We start from the raw sequence: 24,666 nt of genomic DNA on the forward strand, positions 1-24,666 counted from the left end.
CTTCAGCATCTGCATTTTTATTGTGCCACCAGTAATATTTAAATGCAATTACATTCATCCATTCATATACATCAGCTGTTACATACCTTAACCGCATATCAACAATTCGTTCTGTCATATACATTTTAAAATCAAGTGAAATAAACACTATGATCTGGTTATAATGGATCAATATTTCCTCTGAGAGAGGATACTGTAGGTCCAAAGCTATACTGTACTGTAAATGAAGCATTGTGGTTAATATATTAAGTTTTAAATGTGCAAAGCTTAATTTTCAATTAAGATTTCATCCACTTAAAGGACCATTCCAAACATATTTTAGCCTATTTACTACTAATCGTAAATACCATAGTGCTGTTTATTTTCCAAAATCTTACTGAAGGGTGTTATTTTATTTATAACATCTGACCAAAATAAAGGAGGACATGATGTTCACTGTGATGGATTATGTGACTTAGGCAGGTTTCAAGTCTCTGCCAGCTGATTCATACTGCATACTGAACTCAGGATACGCACTAATAGCAGAGTGAGAGGTTGGGAAAAACAATAATGTAAAGTCTATATAATTTGTAGTTAATTAGTAAAATAATGCAAAAATATCAGTCTGATCCTTCACACACCAAACTTGTAAGACATTTTTTCTCCAGTCATATAAATGATCCCCAGCGAGAGGTTTTGGCCCGGTGCCCGTTCTCACAGCTCGTGGCCATAGACGTGATCTTCGAACACGGACTGCTCCATGTTGTCACAGATCATCGTGCAGAACGGACAGACTCTGTGACTCTGCTCATGCTGCTCCAGCTCCTGGCGAGTTATGAGAGGGAAACTCTCCTGGCAGTGACGACACACCAACGCCTGCTGGGAACAGAAATAGAGGCAGCAGCAGCACATGAGGAATGGTAACAAAATAGGGAACAGATTATGTTTTAAAGTCCGCTGCAAAAATAAACTGTAAACAGACGAGTCACTGTCAGGCGCGTGTGTGAATATCTGGATGCCTCGTGAGGGAGGGAGAAAACAGGTTTTTATCTGCTGTAAAGTTGGGCATTATAATATGAAGTCTTGTGGGGATTGACTCATTTTTGGAGCTACAGTTTTTGTTTTTTCCTGCGTGGCTTCACTTTTCAGTGCCAGAGTTCGCCACTTGGACAGGAATCGTATTAGTGAAGGGACAGGTGAGGTCATAACCTCCTCGCTCTACTTATACTGTACTAATCACTCTTGAGAAACTATCGGACTCACCTCTTCCTCTGGTTCCTCAACACCCTCTGCAAGGAAAGAGGAAACACCAGATCATTAAAACAATTTTTATTTATTCATTCTCAGTGACTCCTGGCTTTTATTCTTGGACATAACCTGACATACACACAACAACACTCTTACTATGTTAAATGAAATTTTGTAAATAAATGCCTCACAAATCAAGATACTTCATCACACTGATCATATGAAAATAGGCAAACGATCCTAGACACTAAGAAATACAAATATAATAAAAAATGGATAAAAAAAACAACAATAAAAAGCCAAATCAGTCAAATAAAAGCTGATAAATGAATAAGGCAATTAAAATGTAAAGCATGTTAATCATCGAGAACAAGAACAGCTGTAGGTGAAGTAAAATGAGATTAAAGAGAGCCTGTTACTCACCTATGTTCTCATACAGGTCATCAGGCTGCTCAGGTGTCTCCGGTTGTTGCCATTCAGGGGTGAAAGAGATATTTGCAGCTGGTGAGGTGGTGCCAGGCTGCGCATGACAGTATGTTGTGTCAGCAGGGGGGGCTGCGTGGAGCTCGGCATAAGCTCTGCGCAGCTCCTCGATATCATTGTGGAGATTCTGCAAGTAGAAAAGCAGGTGGTCAAACGAGTGTCTATAACACAAAGCGTTGATCCGGTCAGTGTCTAAACGTACCTGGTTTTCTCTGGTGAGCTCTTCTTTCTCCTCACTCAAAAACGTCATCATGCGTTCGTTATCTTCTATGAGGCCGCATTTGTCTGCGATCGATTCATGTGCCTCTCTGAGCATAAGCTGAAAAATAACAATGAGAAATAAGACAGTTTTCAACACACACTGAAAGCAAACCTGACTTGAACACTATATGGCCAAAAGTATATGGACATCTGAACATTTTATGTGATTGTTGAACATCGAGGTGGGATTCCAATATTTTTCAACCTGGACTTACGATGCTGCCCACAAAAATTACGTTGCAGCTATCGCAGTCCGTGTCTTGACTGCCATTTCCAAAAACTTTCTGTACCTTTAGGTCATTTACACATCAAAATATGTAAACACAGGGTCCATGTCTCTAAATACAGGAATTCAACTTTAATCTATTGCTCTAACAGCGTCCACTAGTCTGGTTTCAGGGTTTGCTACCAAATTTTAAGACCTGTTTGCTCCCATTCAGCCAGAAGAGCATCAGTGAGGTCCAACACTGATGCAGGGGGATAATTTCCAGTTAAGGTCAGAGCTGGCTTTGTGCACAGCTCTTGGACAGCCTCCCTCCACGTCTCAGGGAAGCCAAATCTTTAAAAGGATCTGTTATTTGTTTTCTTTGGCTTTTTTTTAATACAACCATTAATCAGCTCAGTTTTACATGTCGTCATTTCTCATATTCTCTCTCTTTCCCGTTTTCTCCCTCTTGTAAAGCACTTACTTTTTTGTGCACAAGAGTACAGTCATGTTGAAACAGGAGAGGACCTTCCACAAACACAATATTGTCTAAAATACAGTATCAGTCTGTGCTGTAGCACGAAGAGACCCTAAAAGGACAACGCTCAACACAACAAAAATGGCCCCAGACCAAACCTGTCCACATACTTTTGGCCACATAGTAAATTTAACTTATAGATTCTGACTTTACCTCTTTTTTACTATTCATCCGTTGGGCCTCCTCATGCGCTAAGACCTGTTTCTCCAGCTGCTCCCTGATGTCCTGCAGCTCTTTGTCCAGAAAATCACCTCGTCTCCTGATGTTTCTGGACTCCTCCCTCTCAGCAGCCAACTTCTCCTGAGCTTCCTGTAGCTGGCGGGCAAGAGTCTGACACCGCCCCTGAAGAAGAGGAAGTAACATTTAGCATTTAGGATAAAGAAAAGTCTAAAAACTTTCAGCCTCTTCTTGTTATTCATTCTCACCCTCAGATCATCATCTTGACAGGTCTGCACCGTGTCGTGCTGCGACAGCCTCCGACATAAATCCTGGTTCTCTCTCTTCATGTTGTCCATGTCCTGTGTGAGGCTCTGCAGCCTCTGCAGATCTGTAAAGAGCCTCTCCTTCTCTTTCTCGCTGCTCTGAAGGTCAACCTGAAAACAGGTAAAGCAAAGATTCAAGTACAGGACCAAAGCAAACCAATTTTCACATCCTGACCTCAATGACTTCTCACATCCTGCCAGTGCAACAGTCACGGTGTCTATAATGGAATGGATTTAGTTTCTGAGCAGATTTAACCTTAATTCTACCAACAATTATGTGCCATAGAGCTCAGTTGTTGTCCAAAAACTATTAAAAACCCATCAGTGAGCCACACTGTTGTATTGGGTGACATGTCGAACATGGGACAAAATAATCTCAACTCAAATTTCTGCTTACCTGCTTTCTACAAGCTTTAAATCACACGCGACAGTCCTCATCAGCGAATGCCGCCGGCTCAGGTGTCAACTGATGCCAAAGACCATCTTTCAGCCGAGAGGAAACCCCCTCAGTATGTAACCACTCTTTATTAGTTCACATGAGGACACCTAAGCCAGCTCCATTCGCTTTATGAAGTCCTTGGTGTGGTTGAGAACTTGGAAAAAGCTAAGTGGACCTTTTGAGTTGAGGTTATGTTGTCACACAAGGCCAAGAATAGCTGGTGGTTCCCCTCGTGTTCTCATTCACTACTTAATGTTGTAATATATACTTTATTAATGTACATTGGGACTTTTCTTCGTTGTATTTTAGTCTTATTTTTCAGTTGACGAGGGAGAAATTTCTATCATACTTTACTTCATATCATCTTTAACATGTGTATTTGTTTACGTAAAAATGTCTATTTTGCTTCAATAAAAACAAATTCATAAAATGAAAACAGGCTGATGTCCTCTGTAATTTATTTCAACTCAATACATACAACTTCCTGCCTTTCCATTTCCCATGTCCTTAATTATGCATAACTTTATCTTGTGCCAGTCACATTCACACACATCCTGCCCGCTTTCCACAACGTGGCCACCAGCCTGAACTGAAAGAAAGAAACTAAATATTTAATGTTATTTACCCAAAATATGTGCACTCTAAAGCACCAAATGTGTATTAATCCGCAGTTGAAAATAGTCCCAAACAACAGCACTTTTTCTTCAGTTCCCTCGTGTGTTTACTAAAAAGTACAGTTTTTCTGAATAAGACTATATATTTGCGAGCTGTTTATTTTAGATCTTCAGCGGGAAGCAATGTGCTCTGGTCTGAGTGTTACAGACAGGGAATGGTAGTCAAACAGCAGAAGAGTTTTGGTCTTTTCGGTGGGTTTCTAATCAATAACTTTCAAGCTTCACACTGCAAAGTAGATTTACCTGCAGGAGCTGGATGCTGTCTTTCATTTTGAACAGTTCCCTGTCTTGTTCTCTGGTTTTGGAATTGAGCCTAAAACACACAAAATAAAGCCGTTAGTGGCCAGAAAAATTAAATCAACACTATCTAAAAGTTTCCTTGAATTATGAAAATAGACAGAAATGTGCAGACTTGACTCACATGTTCATCTCATCACCCTGAGCATCAATCTTCCTTCTCAGCTCGTCGCGCTCCTCTTTCAGCTGGTTGATCTTCGCCACAGCTCGGTCGTATTTCTCCTTAGCTTGTGCCTGAAACAAATAATAAATTTAAGGCTTCATACAAGATTTTGTCTGAGCTTTTAACAGCGAGATGAAACGATCTTACCTCGTTTTGTCTTGAGGCTACGTCTAAACTCAGGCTTGCACTTTTCTGCTCAGCAGCGTTACGTTCCTCCATCTGTTTTGTCATCTGGGTCAACATCTCCTAAAGTGGGAACCAAGTTTAGGTTTTCACACTGATGTTGGAGCACTGAGTTTAGATTGAACACATCAACATGAAGGGCTGTGCGATATAACAATTATATCATGCGTCATTTCAAATTAAGCTCTATCCATTTAATTGTGTCGCAAACAGGGCTACAACTAAAAAGATATTTGAATTATCAATTCATCTGCAGATTATTTTCATGATTAATTGTTCAGTCTATGAAATGTCAAAAACGGCTCATCAAAATCTCCCAAAACCCGTCATAAATGATAAAGAAAAGTAGCAAATCTTCACATTTAAGAAGCTGGAACCAGCAAATGTTTGACATTAGTGCTTGAAAAATGACTGAAATGATCGGTCGATTATTAAAATAGTCGGCAATAAAAAAACATTTCAGTAGATTTAATCATAAATCAACTAATCGTTGCAGCTCTAGTTGCAAAACACATTCTTTATGTCAACATTTTTTGAATTTACAGAAAATGTGCTATATGTTGACATGTTTTGTTATTTGGATTTAAAATGACATATCTGGATATTAGATTTTGTTCATGTGCACAGCCCTACGTGAAACAACAACAAACCTTGAGGTGGTCTGTTTCTTTCAGCTGGTTCTGTAAGGTGCCTTTCAAGTTTTCATTTTCTTCCTTGATGTGATCCCGTTCTTTGACCAGTTCACTCTTCTCTTTCTCATTCTCCTCAATCTGCCCCTGTAGAAATAAACCACGCTGTGTCTAATCTCAAAGTTCGACTTCCTCTGTTGCACGATGAGCAAATGTGTTGTTTATCACCGAGACGTTGAGATAAATGAGATAAGCAGACCTTCAAGCTGGCGGCGTCCTGCTGTTCCCTCTCTAGAGCTCTCTTCAAGGTTTCGTTTTCATCCATTTTCTGTTCCAGCTCTTTCTGCAGCTCAGCCTTCACACGGCCGCTCTGTTCGAGCTGCTCCTGGGTTCAAAGAAACACATTGAGTCAATATAAAGCTTTATTTACCTTTGCCCTCTGTTTTTTCATTCGATATAAACAGTTCTGCCTCTCACACAGAGCTCTTATCATCAGTCAATACCCCGTCTGCAAGTTCAAAAGTACTTGATTTGAACAGTCGTTTAATGTCTGATAAATATACAGTCGCTGGCTTTTGCTCCAAATCTGTCATTAGCGTTTGATACCTGTGTTGTGATGACCAGGAGTTCATCGTCCTGGCTGCTCTCCATGCTTTGCTCCGCTGGGTTTCTGAAACAGAAAGGAGTGCTGGCTCCTCGCACCTGTCCGGTGCTGTCGATGTAGCAGAACTGGTAGAACTCGATCTCATCCTTCGGCAGGTAGTAATCTAATGGGACAAGAGCAGAGCGGACTGCTAGGGAGCAAAATCTGAAGTCCGAGCACAGTGCACATCGCAATTTGTTAAAATGTATGTCTTCTAAGTGCTTATTATTGTTTGACCAACAGTCCAAAATAAAAAAAAAACTCAATTAACAATACAAGGCAGTAAAAAGCAGCAAACCCTCACTTCTGAGGAGAAGAAATCAGAAAAGATTTGGCATTTACTGCTTATTTAATAACCGAAGGATTATATAAGGTTATCAAAATTGCTGCTGATTCATTTTCTGTTGATGAACTAATCAATAAATAACCACTACCATGCGGATCAATACCATCTGAACACTGTACATTTGTTCATTTGTGGTTGACACTTAAACTAACCACACCCTCACTGTTAATGTTCTGCTGTAAAACTGAAGGCACAGTTAAAGTCCACAGGGACACGATCTGTGATGAGGAGTCACAAGTACGAAGTTCTTCATTTACATTAGCAACAGTATATTACTTTACTTAGTTACACAGTATATTTCTTTCTTTAGGTAAGAGTATATTGCTTTCAATAAGTAATGTATATTACTCTGTGGGTACAGTTTGTTACCTTGCTTAAACGCAGTATATTACTTTCATTTAGGTGGTGGATTCTGTGGATTTAGGTTAGTATATTACTTTTAGTACAGTATATTACTTGGATTAAGAAAAGTATAATACTTGGATTTAGATACAGTATATTACTTGGACTTAGAAACAGTATATTACTTGGATTTAGACACAGTATATTACTTGGATTTAGGTATGGTGAGCTAAAACAAAATCTGACTGTCTAGTTTGCATAGAGGATTTGACTGTGTGTCTGTGACAGCGATGCAAAGCCAGAGGATCAGACTCGTGTGATAGCAGCTCATGAAAAAAGATTTAAATGTTGACACATTCGACATTTCTGACTGGCTGTGTACATCAAAACATAACCAAACATCATCAGCCTGCTTTAAAAGTGAAACTACTTCTCACCCTTGAACACAGCCTGTCTCGTCATCGACTGCTGCCCCACCACATCCAGGCATGGCTCCACCCACACAAAGGTATGATAATCCTTTGTTGTGCTCCATCCAACCTGTGCAATAAAAAAAATCAGACAAAACTCACAGTGAGAGTCTTTAATCCACCTCACAGAAATAACAGCAGGTTTGCTATCATTTCCTCACCTTAAATATCCCCACCCAGTCTCTGGGGTTGGGCTGCAAGGCAGCATTGAGGGTGTAGCAGCAGGTGATGTGGGTTGAAGGTGGGTAAGAGTGGGGGATGTCGATGAACACCACCTGGGAGAAGGTGGGTGTTGGGGAGCCTGTTGCTGCTGCCTCTGTGGAGCCCTCCATGCTGACCAAGAGTCTGCCAGTAAACAAATAAAGACTGATGGTGAAACAACATGTCATGAGTCTGACTGATGACAGCAGGTGCCACAAGATGGCCTGTGATATTACAGACAGCTACACCGGTATTTTTATAAGCGTCACTCTTCCTGTTGTTGCTGTTTTTTTTGCTTTTGCGCACGTACAATCTTTGTTTCCAAACTCATTACGCATTCCGTATTGACTTTAAAACACTTCCCAACAGCTAAAAAAAAAAGCTGATACTTCATTTTATGACAATTCCCTTCCTCTCGAGCACTGATTTAATCTGTTATAGTAACTTTAAACTTGGAGAATAACATTAAAAATAAAGGAAACCGAAAGTGATTGAAAAGTGACCGCACCCGAAATATTATCTAATGATTACTCTCACACACGACACTGTTCTTTAAACACAAGCTGTTCCAACAAACACAACATTTATATAAAATGCTCGGATAACAACAATAAACTCACATGATCGCCGTCACTTGTCACAGCACCGACACACCAGCCGTCTGCTCGTCCGAGTCCAGGCGCTGTGCTGCGTTCAGGCGCTCCTCGGACATTTATAGCACCCGAATCTTCGGGAAAATATCTGAAATAGTTGCCTTGATTTTTTTTTTGTGTTTGTTTGTTTGTTTGTTTTTGCTTTTTGTTTACCTAAACAGTTATTTGATTTCTTAACCCTCATGCAACTATTGATACCTTTGATTTTTTTTTTTACTTTAATTTTAGATCATTTTGGCTGTATTAATGCATATCACATACATTTTGGCAAAGGTGCTTTTTAATTTTTTTTTACTTTAAATTTCAACCTCTGCTCATATAGTATGTTTATAATACACCGGATATATTAGAGACACACAGCTAACACAGTTGTACATATCATGTACCATTAATATGCTGAAAATTAATTAATATTTGGTTATTATGAGGTTTGATGTTAGTTGAAAAATTAGTAACCCAGTGAAAGTTGAAAATAATATTATTATATAGTATTTTATGGCAGTTTTTGATATGAAACTTTTTTTTTCTACTACTGTTTTTTAATCAGTTGCATGAGGGTAAATTGAGCAGTAAATTGTGACCAAAGACGTTCAAATTATTTATTTTATTTATAAATCATCAAACCTCACCACCTTTTATGTTCTACATTGTCTAAAAATTGTAAACGAGTTTTTTTTATTTATTTTTTTATTTTACACATATTTTATCTTTTCTACGTATGTTTGTGTTTTCTGTCATTTTCAAGTACATTAAAAAGTAATATTTGTATGAACTGCAAAAGAAACTCACCTAAAAGTATGGTAAAAATGGCAAAAAATATCGCAGGCGCTCACGTCAAACACATCGCTCCCTTGTTTCCGATTGTTGTTGAAGGCATCAATAGTTGCGTTGAGGTCAGACACGTGGGCTGAATTGTGGGAATTGTAGTCCAATCTTAATAACTCGCTCCTGCCTCTCTTTATGCAGTGTGAGATAAAAACACAAGAGGGAGCCAAACTCTTTAACGTCGTGAAACTGATGCTGCTCTGTGAACCTGCTTTGTAACACTGCACAGTATGTTTCATATAATATTCCCGAGCGCATTAAAATATTGAAAAGTTATATTTACGTTGAGAAAATAAATAAATCTAGTAAAATAGAGATTTAATTATGTATAACACCTAAAATACTTTTATTTTGACGTGTGATTGAGGTATTTCATCCGAATGCTGCAATAAAATAACAAACGACATACATTATTCACATTTTTTCAGGGCAGGCCTGATCAGAATTTTCTTTTCAGGGTGGCAACATGATAATTTAATAGGAATTACCTGCTCATAATGGATTAATCCTCCAGACTGCAGAGTGCACCTGTGGATCGTCCACTAGATGCATCTTTTCTCATCGGTGAGCCAACAACCAATCAGAGGGCGAGAATTCTTACCCTCCTTGCATGTGATTGGCTAAAGGCTGGACGAGGACGTTCCATCTGAAGGCACCGCATGTGTGTGTGACTCGAGTTCATTCATGTTTACATGTGTAGGTCGCGGCTCCTCCGTGCGTCCAGCCGAGCCTCGTTCACGTCGACAACATCACAAAAAGCTGCTCGGTCCGCGTTAACTGTTCGGGAATAAGAGGAGGCGCCTTTATCCAACGGTAATATCAGGTTTACGTCGTTTAAAGTCGTTTGAAAGTTGAATTGTCAAAGTCTTGTTGCTAGTGGCAGTTGGCGTGAAATCACTAGGGAGAAGTCAGCATTCCGTTACCATAGCAACAGCACAGCATATATAACTAGCTAGCTATAGGTTGTGCTGTTAGCCGCCAGGTTTAGCTTAATTTAGCGTTAAAATTAACCATACTAACTTACTAAAACGTTCAAATTGTGTCGCTTTTCAAAAGGTATTATGTGTTGATTTGTGACAGTAAAATTCAGAGACGTTTTGGCTGAATATCAGACAAGAAAACGAAGATAAACTGTGAGTATGCAGAGCTTTTGAAAATAGCAACAACACATTGGAAAACATACTCTATTACAAGTACTGGATCAAGTAAAAGTACTAAATGTGCTTGAATTATTCAAAGTAAAAGTACTCATAATGCATATCATGGCCCCTGTGAGTATCATATTATGTATCATATTTAGTTGTTTATTAGTTTTGATGCTGTAATGTGTGCATGTGAGCAAATTTGTGAGCAAATTTGAAGAAATATCTTGTTTAGTTTAATCTATAACAGTGCAAATGTGACCCTCTCTATGACCTAGAGGTATGATGACATTTTTTGGTTATTGTTAGAGTAACATGGTGGCCGGTGCTGTATAGATTACTGTCTGTAATCTGAGGGGTCACAGATTTCAGGGCAACACCTGCAGCTACCGTAACCAGCTACAGAAGCCACCTTTTTAGAGGTATACATTGTTATATATTACAATTATGTTTTGAGTAAAGTTCATGTTTATCTAGTTCATCTGTTGCAACTGTATCAAATCACAGTTTACTGCAATGAGATTATGTTCAGCTTTCTCGGTAGTACATTTCATTCAGGGGACACTCCTTTAAATATCAGTTAGTTTGGCAGTGAGCCATAGGGTGTATATGGCCAGCTGGCAGTCCCTTATACATTTTTCATCTTTCTGTAGCTTCACCTTATAGCTCATTAACAAGTTACACTGAATATGAACGAAATTTCATAACTGTACAGTGCAGTGTACTGTTTATTTTTAAATATTTGTCTGTGTGGTCCACATTCTGGTCAGAAAAATACATTACTAAAGACTGTAGGTCTTTACCTGGTCATGAAATGAATGTTACTAATGTGGCCTGAGCAGTTTTTAGCATGTTTGTTTCCAGTGGCACAACGAAATAGAAGAACATGTTACACAAACCTTTATTTAAAAAATGGCAATTGCTGTTCATGTAGAGTGGAATTTGAGAACAAACCACCAATTACAATTAACAATTTACAGCCAACCTATTTACAGACAAAAGCAGACAACATAACACCTGGGGCATTGCCATTTTTCATACAAAAGAGAGAAGAGCGCACAATCTTCTATCTGCATTTAACATCTCCATTAAAACACATTGTCCCATTAAATTATAATTGCCTGGCTCTGTAATTGTGTGAGAGCTCATGTTGCCCATGTAATTCTCTCACACGCACATAGAGGTTTGCATAAATACCTGCAAATGCACGTGCTGTCATGACTTGTAAATTCAGCAGCTGACATCAGTGCTGGAAGCTTAGCAGGTGATCTTTAAAGCATCTCAAGAATGACAAAAGGTAGATAAGTGTGGAGGGGTGTAGAGTGTCAACCAATGATTTATTAATGTTGATTGAGTCATTAATCAAGAACTAATTTCAGCACTATTGTAGCCATGCCAAGGTTGGTTATTTCTAGGTATCGGCATACGTACATGTTGTCCGATATGTGCAAATATGAATATTAATATTTTTAGCCAAACATAATGCAGAAAAAATTGCTTGGGATCATTTATGATTATGAAATTCTCTCCCAAATATACAGTTTTAGTGCACTGATATCATTTTGGACAATAAAATGTATTGTTGCATTCATCATGTACGTGTCTCAAATGTTTTATAGCCACATTTGAGACCAAAACAATGTCTGTAACTATTTATATATTCGATGTATATAAGAATATCAGTAGATATATCTATAGCAGATTTTTTTTTAACTCCCTAATATCAGCATCAGAACCGGCACCAAAAAAAATCCAGTATCAGTTCTGGTCATTTGGTGTTATTTTTACACCTCATCATCACCATCCAGTCTTGTTTATTTGATTGATAACCTGGCGGTTGTCTCGCAGGTCTCCTCTTGTGCCTGTGCACCAGTTTTAATGTCTGCAATGGAAGACTAAGCTTCAACTGAAGTTACTCCATTTCAACTTGGCGAAGACGACAGATGTCCTGCCTGTTCGCTTACACCACACAGTGCTGCGGTCGCTTTTCAGCACAGATTTAAATTTAACAACTCGATGCGTTGACAAACACTTCTCCTATTTCAGTGAACAAATATCAGGGATTATCCCTCTCTACTCGCTCCCTGCTGGGGTCTCCTGCTCATTTTCTCTCCATCATGTCAACAGGGATCAGGTGTTTGTCCCCACAGCTTCTAATTGGTCACCAGATCCACCGCTGGGCCTGTTGCTTGAGTGTGTAAGTCAATCTGAACTGAGCCATCCTTGTGATGATACAAATCTACTGTTTTTTTTCCCCAGAGGCAGACGGTGCACAAGGTCGAGATGTGGCTCATTGGTTTGTCTGCTGAGGAGTGTGGCAGCGTCTTAAAGGGCTCCTGAGACAAAGATTCGTGTGTCAAAAACGTGTGGAGGCAGACGGGCGGAGGCATCTTCCAACACCACTGTCATCACAAATGTAGGCTTAGGTGAGTAAGAATCATTTTTCAGTTGAAGACTGTGACACAAGGGGGGTAAACAAGGCTACTTTGAGAAAGGTAGAAATAGCTAAAACTTAATACAGTCTGATAGAACAGCATGACTTACGTGTTCATAATATTTTTTATATTAATGAGGGCAGACTAAATGTTAGATTCAATTCAACTGCACTCGAACTAATCAAACACTTTCAACCAAGAGTGATTATTAAAATGTCATGAATGCAGGATTTTTTTTCAGAGTTGCATTAGACTGCATTAGTTTAACTAGTGATGCACAATTAATATTGGCCCTATACTGGAAAATTCAGTGTAAATTATTGCTGATAAATGGACCTGATGATATGAAGCGCAGCATATACGCACCTCGATACAGTACAGTACAGAATAATTCAATTCATCAACAGAAAATTAGCTGATGGTGATTTTGATAATAATTTAAGTAATATATCTACTACTTACAGTAATTATCTTTCTAATTATCTAATTTATATACAAAATATAATTGCAAATTATATACTGTTGGGTTTTTGGACTGTTGTTAGACAGCAATTAGCAATTTTAAGACATGACTTTGGCCTTTTGTAACCTGTAATGAGCACTATTTACCTTCACTTTAAAGTTGCAATATGTTAGTATTTACCGGTTCATACCCAAATTTGGCCAGGGCTAGCTGGTTTGCATGCTAACCTCTCTTCAACATAATACTTCACATTCTGTTGATCATTTTAGTTAATATTTGAATGTTACCAACTAAAATTCGTTACACTAAACAATTGGTAATTGAATTTAAAATTTTTTTATAATGACTTGATAGTAAAGATAATTGTCTGTTGCAGCCCTAATTTTGAGTGTTTACATGTTACATAACATAATTACATAATTCAAAGGTTTGTCTTTTCTTCCATTACGTAACATTAATAAAGAAAACACTTTTATCCAAAGCGACTTTAAATATTCAACTTCCATATGAACAAGATTTAGATGTCTAAAATTGTAAGTGTATCACAAACAAACTGTTTCAGTGTTTAGCTCTGTAGTTTTTTTTTAAAATGACGGTAGACAATAATTTTTGCCAGCATGGCGTGTGAAGGTGTAACCTGAATCTTGAATGTCATGTAATGACACTGAGCAGTTAACAAAGTCATTCATACTGGATCCAGTCATTGTTTGCTGAGGACAGATAATTCGAAGGTGTTATTCACGTACCTGTTGTTGTTGCACGCTGAGGAAGAGCCTTGGAGAAATCCTTTGCAGGGCTGTAACTGTATCTGGGCTGAGGTCAGTGGGGCGTCTCGGCCCAGTGTAAAGCTCACAGTTCAGGGCCAGGATTATCCAGATCACTGGATCAGAATACTGTTACCTAGCACCGTAACCTCCCGCAGTGTACCTGGGATGTCCCTCCTTACTGCCACCACCACCCCCTAGTATTCTGTCGCCATCATTACCAGGAGTTAACTTGAACTCTCCTTCACCCTACAAGACACCAGATAGGAGGCAGAGACGAACAGCTGAGACGCTGCTGTGACGAGTGCTGGCTGCTGTGATGAGTGCTGGCTGCTGTGCTGGGGTCAGAGTGCAGATGGACATTAACAAAAGAAGAACACATGAGTGGAATTAAAGTCGCTCAAGTTTATTCATGGAAACTTTAGATTTGAGCTTTGGTAACAGCATGGCTCTGTGCATCGTAATGTCAGTCAGTTGGTCTACCACTTTAGTCCAGAATTAAATATTTCAGCAACTATTAAATGGATTGACATTACATTTTTTACAGACATTAAATATCCCCTGAGGATGAATACTAATGACTTTGATGATCCCTGACTTTTCCTCTAGCATCAACAAAAGGTTAACATTACTGGAGTATGAATATCTCATTAACAATTTGGTGGCTTGCCATGTTATTCGGTTCAACTTTTCCATCACCAGGAAAAAAAATGGCAGTGAAAAACACTTGTGCTGTTGACAGCCTATAGGTGAGCTAGCCCCCATCTCTCCGGCCCCCCGGAGCGCTCTCTTCAGAAATTACTCCGAACACAGAGTTTCTTTTTTATCTGGAGTGTCAGAAACTTTTCATGGACTCTCCTGAGGTTTTTCACCAAAGACTCCACCATACTCCTATTACATGTAGCCTACTTCCTCCTTACAGCAACATTATGTAACTGTTTTACCTTAACATATCAGCTTCAAAATCATGTTGATGGTACAGTGTCTTGTCAATACAATAATTCATAATAGAAAGAAACATAATTGAGCTGGTTTGCAGTTTGTGGTGTGAAGTCAACAGTTTTACAGACGTCTCTTTTATAATGGTGCTCAATGGGGATAATGCTTTATGGGCCGCAGGGGAATGTTTTGCTGCAATACTGCGAGTGGCCACTTTGCAAGATCGGAAGCAAGGCTGGGCGCCGCAATTGTATCCAGATCTAAATAATACATTCATGGTAGACAGTGGACACTCATGTATTCTAGGGAGTGTCAGAAATAGGGAAGATGCATGGGTATTGCTAAAAGTGATACTAGGTCATAAAATAACCAAAGACGTGTTGTACTGTATTTATCTAACCTGACATGGGATCATATACAACATTTGGACTGACATCTTCTAACAATTTCATATAAAGAATGAGAAGACAGATATATTTTAAGTCATTTCTAGTATATTGTTTACCTCGCTGATATTATGTTTGGTGTCCCTTTTGTATGAACGTAATGAAAAGCACCACAGTCTAAGTTCTGGCTGGTGTTACAGTTAATTCCCTCTCGCTATTGTTGAATTATTGCCCACTATTTGTATCCGTCCTGCCACAATAACTCTTGAATGCCAGTGTGTGACAATGTGCTGACAGCCAGAGCACTCACCTGATGAGAGAAATGGAAACGGAAACATGACTCCATGCGCGCACTTACAGCATGTACTTTGTTCTGTTTGATTGAATTTCATTGTGTGGCTGTACAGCACATCCCGTTAAAAACATACCATCAAAATGAGGAAATGTGTGTTAAAAATGGAATGGCATCATTTGTTTCTTTGTCTGCACTGTCACATGAGCTTTTTGCATATGCTCAGAGTGGAATGAGCACATTTGTTGTTGTTTTTGTTCATGCAGGATGGGTCTACCTGTGGACAGCCCAGACAGAAATGATGATGCACATAAATATGAGCAGCAGGGAGAAGGAGAGGGGGGAGAAAGCCAAACTGAAGCCTGCACTCGCACCCCGCTGCCCACCACCAAGAAGAGGAGAAAAGGCAAGAAGAGGTACTTTACTGCTGGACCTCCTCCATATGTACTTCCACAGTTATTTCCCACTGCAGGTATATTTCCTCTGAGCATCCTGACAGTTATGATTTTGTAACTTGTCCTGGAGGCTCTTAAGTTTTTGCTTTCTCACTTGTCCTCATCACTTGGGAAAGGAAGATGAGCGTTATGAGGCATAAGCTAGGTAGGACCTTGCAGCAAAGCAGATTTCTGTCCCTCTCTCTGTCTCTCTTCTCTTCCAGATGACTGTGGATCAACCTCACCAACTGCAAATATGAAAGTGGTAAGTTTGGGCCAAAGATTATAAACCATAAATGTCTATTATTCTGTTATTTAGTGCAGATATATACTCTGCACCATTCCAGCTGTTAGTACTTTACAGAAACTTTAGTCGTGTAGAGTGGATTCTTGGAGTCAAACAAAGCACTAGATATATACTACATGGCCAAAACTATATGGACAACCTTGTCTACTTGACGGTTTTTCATGGTTCGGGCTCCTTTGTTCAATTTTCAGGTGAAATATATGACATTCAGTGCCATTAGATATGGCACTAGAACACCAGCATCTAAGACCAATACAAATACGTGTGTCTTTCACTCAATAAAGTTGGAAACAAGGAAAAAGCAGCATCAGTGCTGTCATGCAGATTACTGCTAATAGCTTTGTAATGAGATGCTGAACAGTCACATGTGGGATTGTGGGTGTAATGTGTCATTGTCCACATACTTTTGGCCATGTTGTGTATTTTAACTGCATACTATTTATTGTCATATGACCGTAGTTCCTAAGTCAGTCCTTGTATAGTTGTTTTAACAAACACATGCACTTCAGTAGTAAACACACACTCACCACAGTAAAAATACTCCTCGCTGTTTGTTTGTGTCAGTGCGGCGAGCTGCTCGCAGATACGGCCTCAGAGAGGCGATGGAGGGTGAAGACTGGACCCTGTTTTGGATGGACTGCTCTGTGTCTTTGGACCGTGTTAAGGACATGAAACGATACCAGGTATTTCACTGAATTTGCTCGCACCAACACATACACATTACTGCCAACTCCATAAAAGGCTAATTACACTGAATTCAGTCATGTTAATGAAGCTAAAAACGAATCAGAGGGACGAGTCATTGTGCTCTGATTTAAATTCTTATCCTCAATATGCCTTCCCATGAACTAATAAAAACTCTAGATTTCCATTGAGATTATGTGATTGTGGCACAATGTTCATGGCTCATAACAGTTTTTCAGCTCAGGTAATCAATTTGTAATCTAATTGGGTAATTCAGTGCAGGAGCTATTCAGCACCAACGATTCCTCTCTGAATGAGTAAGGTGGATTGGTTTATTACTTACACATAAAAGTACTGTATATAATACCCTTGGTGACAGTCCTCACATACCGAATAATTGCCCTGCAAATACAATTGTGTGTGTCTTTTATGTCTTTGCAGAAAATAAACCATTTCCCAGGGATGAATGAGATCTGCCGCAAAGATTCACTTGCAAGAAACATGAACCGAATGCTCAAGCTTTTCCCCAAAGACTACAACATCTTCCCCAGAACGTGGTGCCTTCCTGCAGAGTCAGTTTGCAGTTTTTCCTCTTTTAATTTATTTTTTTTCAGTGTGTCTTAATAAACTAACTCCTCAGTTGGTTGTACTCTGCAGTTACAGTGACTTCCAAGCTTACACCAGGGCCAAAAAAAGCAAGACATATATTTGTAAGCCAGACACCGGTTGCCAAGGCAAAGGCATCTTCATCACCAAATCAAGTAAAGAAATTCAACCTGGAGAACATATGATCTGCCAGGTTTACATCTCCAAGGTGAGGGTTTATTAACCAACACATACAGCATCTACACAGAAACACACAGAGTTTACAAGTTTTTCATTCCCTCTCCAGCCTTTCATACTTGACGGATTCAAGTTTGACCTGCGTATCTACGTGCTGGTGACGTCATGTGACCCGTTCAGCATATTCATGTTCAAGGAGGGACTGGCTCGCTTCTGCACCACCAAGTACAACGAGCCAACACACAGCAATATGGTAAGAGGCTCAGATATACACAAAATAATCAGATTAGAGAAGCTGAAACCAATCAAATTTTGCAATTTAATTGTAATTTGACTGTAGTTTGATTTAATTATATAAATTGTCGAAGATTAATATTCTGTCGAACAATAATCAACTAATGTTTAAGGTCTAATAACAACCTGTAGCTTTTTTTACAACAATTGAAAAAGCTAAGCTCATTAGCCAGGCTGCCCCAGAACTTGTATATGTACAACAGTATGACTGTATATTTGTTTTGTGTATGTGATATATCTCTCTTGCTTTGTCTCATGTTAGGATGATGTGTGCATGCATCTCACAAACTACTCCATCAACAAGAACAGTGAGAACTTTGTCCGTGATGAGGATACGGGCAGCAAACGGTAAATACACACAATCCTTGTATTTGCCATGTTATTCATTCTCTTAAAATACTGCATATTGATTGCGTGTTTGTTGTTTTTTGTCCCTCAGAAAGCTTTCCACCCTCAGCAAGCTCCTGGAGTCCATCAGTTGCAACACAGACAAGATGTGGAACGACATCGAGGACGTGATCATAAAGACTCTGATCTCTGCTCACCCCATCCTCAAACATAACTACCACACTTGTTTCCCCAACCACATCACCGGCAGCGCCTGCTTTGAGATCCTGGGCTTCGATGTGCTGCTGGATCACCGGCTCAGACCCTGGGTGCTGGAGGTAAAAGACCAGACCCCTTTGTTTAAAATGATGCTTATCAACCATAAATATGCAGATTTCAGGAAGAGCCTTGTTGTATTTGTGTGTGTGTCCAGGTGAATCACTCCCCAAGTTTTACCACTGACTCGCAGCTGGACCGCGAGGTGAAGGACGCGTTACTGTACGACACCCTAGTCCTCATCAACTTGGGCGCCTGCGACCGACGCAAGATCACCAAAGAGGAGAGACGCAGGGTGAAGGAAAGGCTGCAGCAGCACAGCTCCAGAGAGGCCAGGTAGGTTCTGTCAGATGCAAATGGTGTGTTATTTTATTTCCAAGGTCAAACACTCATTCCTGTGTGCCTCCTGTAGAGATATGCAGGTGACTGTTACTGTGTGTGCTCATGTGTGTACGTGTGTGTTTTATCATAAGGTCAGAGGAGCTGCGTCAGTGCCAGGCAGCCACGGTGGAGCAGATGGAGAGGTACGAGGCCAAACACCTGGGAGGCTTCAAGAGGATCTATCCCAGAGAGGGAGGAGAGAAATACGACAAGTACTTTAAACACAGCAGCTCGCTCTTCCAGGAGACGGCAGCATCCAAGGCCAGAGAGGAGTGTGCCAGGTACCCGCAGCAGCTTTCAACATACTCGATACAGTCCAGTAAAGAGCAGAAGCTGTTAGTGATGCACATTGATCTTTTTATGCGTGGACTCCATGAGGTTGTCGCACAGAAACAGTGGAGAAGTAAAAATAGATGAGGTGGTTCACCACAGGAAAGTGAGAACATTTTATCTGCTCAATATGATGTTTAAAGGAAAAATATCACAAAAAACTGCACCTGCACCTGCTACATGGGGTTATGCATCATGACAAGAGTGATGTGGTTGTAATTTAATTCAACCCTGCTCTTACTGAAATGATTAGTCAATTGATCAAGTTGACCAACAGGACATCAATTGACAAAAAGTAGTCAAAAAAAAAGTGTTTGTGGTCGTGATGGCACACTCAGCCCATTAAAATGTATGATCAAGGATTTTCTTTATAATATTATACATTTTTATTCACAATGATGAGAGCAAAGTGTTTCACTCAAAACTCAACTAGCTCATGTTTTTTTTTTTTTTTTTTTGGGTTATTCAATCCCATCTCATTTTCTTCTTAAGCAAATAAAATAAACTTTTTCCCCCCAAGATGCTGCAGTCTTATCCGGTCTTTATGAAGAGAAAAGACAACAAATTAGTACCTGTTATATTAATAATAATGGTATTATTGGCCAATTTATCTAACCTGTTTTAAAAAATGTTGACAAAAACTTGTATTAGAATTATTTAGATATAGTGACATAAATGTAATTATTATATTCTGTTTTTATATCTTTATTAATTGCATATCTTTGGTTTTTGCACCTTTGGTTACCATTGGCTCCTGGAAATTTGGGAATTGTGAATGAATCAATAAAAGGAGGTAAGGCAGTGATGTTACTGACAATCACTGCCCGTAACTACTGTTTGTTAATAATGCACTTTATCTAAAATATCTCTGCATTGACCATAAGTCTTAAAATGGGTAGTTATACTAACATAATTGACCAAAATGAAACTTAAAGAAAAAAAAAAAATATATATGTGTTTGGCCTATTGCTACTTCACTTGGATGTCTGAGCCTCACTGTGTAGAGTTGGTTTTCACATTTCATCTGCTAGAGAGGAAGTTCAGGTATGCAACTTATACAAGCGTGATGCCGAGGCTTGGAAATGTTCAGTGCACAAACAATGAGAATGGCCCTCACTGTGAAGTAGGAGACCTCTTTTGCCCTGTGGTTAAACTTTTGGAAATGAAACTCATTTATGGATTCATCAGTGAGGGGGAAACCATATCAGACGTTTCATCAAACATGGTTTAATTTAATTATTATTCCATGCAGAGTATTTTTATATATCTTAAAATATGTCTGGAGTACAGCAGAAGTGTCATTATTATGATAAAGGGATCAAACCAGAATTCAAATATGGCTAAAAAGATGGAATATAAAGGCAGAAGTATGTATTACCTTTATTTTAACTTGAAGATCATTCAGAGCAGGTCCTCATTTACAATGATGTTGAGTAACAGTTTAAAATAACATAAAAGACATGAATATAAAACCATTAATTAAAACAAGTATTTAAGTACAGTTAATAAAAGATACACGATACAAAAATAACTGAATTAAAACAGGTACAGATTAATAGTCTTTCACCAAATGGTATCAAAGTATTCATTGTTAGGGTGCTTTGGACATTGCTGGCAGTATTTATGTGTGATTTAAAATGTGCTAAACTCAATTGTGAGAGCATAATCATCCTCCTTGGAAATTTTTTATTTTATTTTAATGATTTTTTAATAATTTAAACCTGAAATACCAGTGACAAATGCAACACATATGCAGCTAGATGGAAAAAACTTAGACTGGCAGAGGGGTGATGATAAACTGAATAATAATTGACATTTTTGAATGTACTTTGGTGGCAACTTGCTCTTCTTTTTGCTTTTATCATTGAAGAATTTCATTTTAATTTCTTTAATCTTTAGGTTAAGCTTCAGGATTAGAAACAATAATTGAAACACAGTAATAGATAAAAAGATTAGCATTCTGATTATGTTGAATTAATTCGTAATTTATGATTATTATTATTACCAGAGAGAGGATGCTAAAGCTATTTATGTGTTTAGGCAACAGCTGCAGGAGCTGAGACTGAAGCAGGAGCAGGAGAGAGACCAGAGGGGAGGCCGGAGGAGAGACCTACAGGGGGAGACTGCCGGGGAGAGAGTTAAACCACGACCTCGAGCACAGACACAAACCCCCAACTCAAACTGTGACTGTGACCCACAGCCGGTGAGACTGTCATTAAAAATGCAGCGGCCACATGAAGCCACAAGAGGGCGTCAAACAGCTTCTGCCCTGTGATGAATGGTTCATATTCTGGCTGACCCCTCAAAGTAAATGTACTATGGCCAAATTTAAATTAGCTAGAATAATATTCCTGCAGATCATTTTTATTGGGTGTCTCTCATTTCGAATTCAAATATCTTTTATTGTCAAGACAGGCAAAACAAACAGTGTTATCAACGTTATTCAGTGACAGTAATTGCAGATATATTGTAAATGCAGACTGGTGGCTACACATACAGTGAGGCAATAAAAACAAATTGAATCAAATGTTTCTCTGCAGCCGCCTCCGTCCAGTGTGACGATGGAACCTGAGGCTGCAGAAGTCCGAGAGGAGAAGCAGGAGCAGCAGGAGGAGGAGAAGGAGGAGGTGGAGGATAAGAAGAAGGCAGACATGGAGGAGCAGGAGCGGGTTGATGCACTCCTCCAGAGGAAGAAACTGCTGCGGGACCTGGGGATCTACCAGCTGCTGCAGAGCCAACTTGGAGGAGGGGGAATCCAGCAGGACGCCCACCAGCAGAGTAAACAGGCTCAGCAGAGACAGCAGCAGACGAAGGTAAGAGCTAACTGTACATATGAGAGTGTGTTCTTGTTTATTGTTCAATTTAAATAATTGTGCTTCTTTAGCCTCCAGTCACTGAGCGGTTTTTCTCTTATTTCAGTTGGACTCTTTGACACAGTTGAGGACGAAGCAGCCATCCAGCACTCAGATGTACCGGCAGGTATGTCACAGGAGACACAGGACAACACAAATCCTGTCCAAATAATCCAATATTTTAATTAGAAATATTCTTAATTAAAGAAATTAGCAATGTAAGGCACCCCTCCCCTTTAAAATATCATACAAAAGTCACCAATTTAGTCGCTACTTTAGTTATTTAGTGACTTTAATGGACCGTATGTTTTTTCCTTTGAAATTACCAAACTGAAAAGAAAAAAACAAACATTTTTCTCTAATTGTTTTGCAGTTTCACACCAGTGCTGCAGCTAACAATTATGCTCATTTAGATTAATCTGCAGGTTATTTTCTAAAGTAATCGTTCAATCTATCAAATGTTTACAAGTAGTTTTAAAAATACCATTCATAATTTTCTGAGCCCTCGGTAATGTCCTCATTTAGCTTGTTTAATGCAAATAAAAGACATTCAATGTACTTTATTTCAGTATATGGCAGCGAAAACCAGCAAATTCTCACATTTGAGAAGCTAAAATCAAAGAAAAATTGACATTTTTGCTTGAAAAATTACTGAAACAATTAATTGGTTATTTAAATGGTTGCAGATTAATTTTCTTACAAATGATTAATCAAATCATAATCGTTACAGCTATTCTAACTAATATTAACTAAGTTTGCACAGGATTATATATAAGAGATATATTTTCTAAATAAAATTGTAGATTCTCCAAGAGGCCAAGCAGTGCATGCTGTTGTTCAGTTGGTTATACTCTGAAATGTCTGTTTTAACTCTGAATGTGTAGAATTAAGAAGTATTCTAATGTAAATCCACATCCATTATTTCATTTTAAACGTTGATTTTAAGTTATGAATGTCCAGAGTTTTTAGGAACGGACACACAGCAGTCAAATATTATGAGTGAAGGATAAACACTTGTTATCAGTTGATGTTTTGGGTCATTGTCAGTGATTATACAACGCTCAGGCTGTCCAGATGAAGGGCACGGCGGTGAATATTATCGATAATGTGCAGCTCTAATGAAATCATCATGAAGGAGGATTAAATCGACATAATATTGTCGCTGTGTTCCATCACATCCACTCCCACCTGACTCAGCAGCGCCTGCTCAGGCCCATGATGGACCAGAGGAGCCTGAATGAGTCTGAGCCCGAGAGCCACACCCGAGCTGGAGACGTACGGAGGACCATCAGCGCCCAGAGGGTACACTTGCCAGGTAAACACACCTACACACTCTACATCTTTATATCTGATTTCTGTTTACTTGATTTCCTTGAGCTTTTTAAAGTACAGCAATCACACAGGTGCTGGTAAGTCATGTGATTAAAAGGGGGTCCACTCGGGGGTTTTAAAGGCTCTGGCAGCCATTTTTGGACCACTTTGACTTGGAATTACCTGCAAGAGTCACTCAAACATAAGACTACAATGTAATGTATAATCTTTGTATTATGTTTAAAAACTTGTACTATTTAAAATTGTATTATTTTATCATTGTTTTTATTGTCTTAACATCTCATGGGTGTTGGTTGTGGTCTTGTCAAACATATGACGTGTATATTTTTGCATTAACAAGCCAATAAAAAACATCTTAATATTTTTTATTTGCATAACCAGAATTGAGTTATTGTTTTGTGTATTTGTTTTATGTTTTGTTTGTAAAAAATATATATTACAAAAACACTTTTAATGCAGCATATATGATTATATTCTAAAGATAAATTAAGCTGTAAGATGACAAAGTGGCTCGTGATGAAAAACAAGCTTCAAATGGAAAAAAATGTGGGGAAATAATGATTAATGCTCACCATTTGAGTTGGGAAATACTAAAATAATTCCTTACTGTGTCCATCACATCTATTATACAAAGATTAACATAATGAAACTTTAATAATGAGGCCAGTTTGTACTTTTAATTTTTATTTAAAACAATATCATTATTGCACTGGTTTGTCTTGTTTTGTGTGAATTTTGTTTGGTATTTTAAAATCACAAATCCAGTTTCCCGACACATAAACTCATAATTAAAAAACAACAGGAAACTCCATCAGACCAATACACTTCACAGCCCGACTGTCTGATTGTTCTCTTTTTATCTCCAGTTATATTTTTCCCTGATGACACATTTTCTTTTCCGTTTCCTCATCAGCCGGCAGCTCTCTGGCTGTCAGGCAGGACAGCAGGAGCAGCTCCTACACCGACACCCGGTCCCGTCCCAGCATCCCCGTCATAAACCACGTCCCTAAAGCAGGCCTGCGCTGCAGAGCCTACACGTCCCACGACCCCGTCGCCCTGCAGAGCCTCCTCGTCGTCTCCACTCGAGCCCCCCTGGTCAGAAGGCCTGGCTTCTCTCACATCGCCCGCAACTCCTCCCGCAGAGCCCCCCAGCACGGTAAAGGGCAGTGAGGAGTAGACAAACA

The 24,666-nt window shown here is 39.1% G+C and overlaps 2 protein-coding genes across 3 annotated transcripts; one reads left to right on the forward strand and one right to left on the reverse strand.

Annotated features, from left to right (window-relative positions):
* Nucleotide 1: 1 nt before the first annotated feature.
* calcoco2 (calcium binding and coiled-coil domain 2) lies at nucleotides 2-9,093 on the reverse strand. 2 transcript variants are annotated; one of them, XM_073490273.1, is made up of 15 exons: nucleotides 8,204-9,093; nucleotides 7,544-7,727; nucleotides 7,350-7,452; nucleotides 6,188-6,348; nucleotides 5,841-5,966; nucleotides 5,603-5,728; nucleotides 4,917-5,015; nucleotides 4,731-4,840; nucleotides 4,553-4,622; nucleotides 3,140-3,307; nucleotides 2,868-3,056; nucleotides 1,913-2,029; nucleotides 1,651-1,837; nucleotides 1,243-1,268; nucleotides 2-858 (listed from the first exon to the last, which is right to left on the reverse strand). In XM_073490273.1, the coding sequence occupies exons 2-15, from the start codon at nucleotides 7,712-7,714 to the stop codon at nucleotides 694-696; spliced, it is 1,818 nt and encodes a 605-aa protein (XP_073346374.1). In that variant the 5' UTR covers nucleotides 7,715-7,727; nucleotides 8,204-9,093; the 3' UTR covers nucleotides 2-693. The 2 variants fall into 2 exon arrangements, with proteins under 2 accessions (XP_073346374.1, XP_073346375.1); XM_073490274.1 differs by having other exon boundaries at nucleotides 2-855; nucleotides 8,204-8,272.
* Nucleotides 9,094-12,545: 3,452 nt separating this feature from the next.
* On the forward strand, nucleotides 12,546-24,664 carry ttll6 (tubulin tyrosine ligase-like family, member 6). Its single transcript, XM_073490148.1, has 15 exons — nucleotides 12,546-12,629; nucleotides 15,749-15,954; nucleotides 16,788-16,906; nucleotides 17,349-17,479; nucleotides 17,565-17,721; nucleotides 17,800-17,943; nucleotides 18,247-18,332; nucleotides 18,424-18,649; nucleotides 18,745-18,923; nucleotides 19,061-19,249; nucleotides 21,339-21,501; nucleotides 21,839-22,111; nucleotides 22,218-22,277; nucleotides 23,351-23,465; nucleotides 24,396-24,664. The coding sequence occupies exons 2-15, from the start codon at nucleotides 15,750-15,752 to the stop codon at nucleotides 24,650-24,652; spliced, it is 2,304 nt and encodes a 767-aa protein (XP_073346249.1). The 5' UTR covers nucleotides 12,546-12,629; nucleotide 15,749; the 3' UTR covers nucleotides 24,653-24,664.
* The last annotated feature ends 2 nt before the right edge of the window (nucleotides 24,665-24,666 follow it).

Source organism: Pagrus major, chromosome 20 (assembly GCF_040436345.1).
Source record: "Pagrus major chromosome 20, Pma_NU_1.0".
Taxonomy (NCBI): domain Eukaryota; kingdom Metazoa; phylum Chordata; class Actinopteri; order Spariformes; family Sparidae; genus Pagrus; species Pagrus major.

Excerpts from the sequence above, each read along its gene's own strand:
- calcoco2 (XM_073490273.1), bottom strand. The coding sequence starts at position 7,714 with ATGGAGGGCTCCACAGAGGCAGCAGCAACAGGCTCCCCAACACCCACC. Across the intron at positions 3,308-4,552 it reads ACAGCATCCAGCTCCTGCAG|GTTGACCTTCAGAGCAGCGA; the intron begins GTAAATCTACTT and ends ACCTGTTTTCAG. Across the intron at positions 1,269-1,650 it reads TGACCTGTATGAGAACATAG|AGGGTGTTGAGGAACCAGAG; the intron begins GTGAGTAACAGG and ends CTTTCCTTGCAG.
- ttll6 (XM_073490148.1), top strand. The coding sequence starts at position 15,750 with ATGGGTCTACCTGTGGACAGCCCAGACAGAAATGATGATGCACATAAA. Across the intron at positions 17,722-17,799 it reads GCCAGGTTTACATCTCCAAG|CCTTTCATACTTGACGGATT; the intron begins GTGAGGGTTTAT and ends TTCCCTCTCCAG. Across the intron at positions 21,502-21,838 it reads GTGACTGTGACCCACAGCCG|CCGCCTCCGTCCAGTGTGAC; the intron begins GTGAGACTGTCA and ends GTTTCTCTGCAG.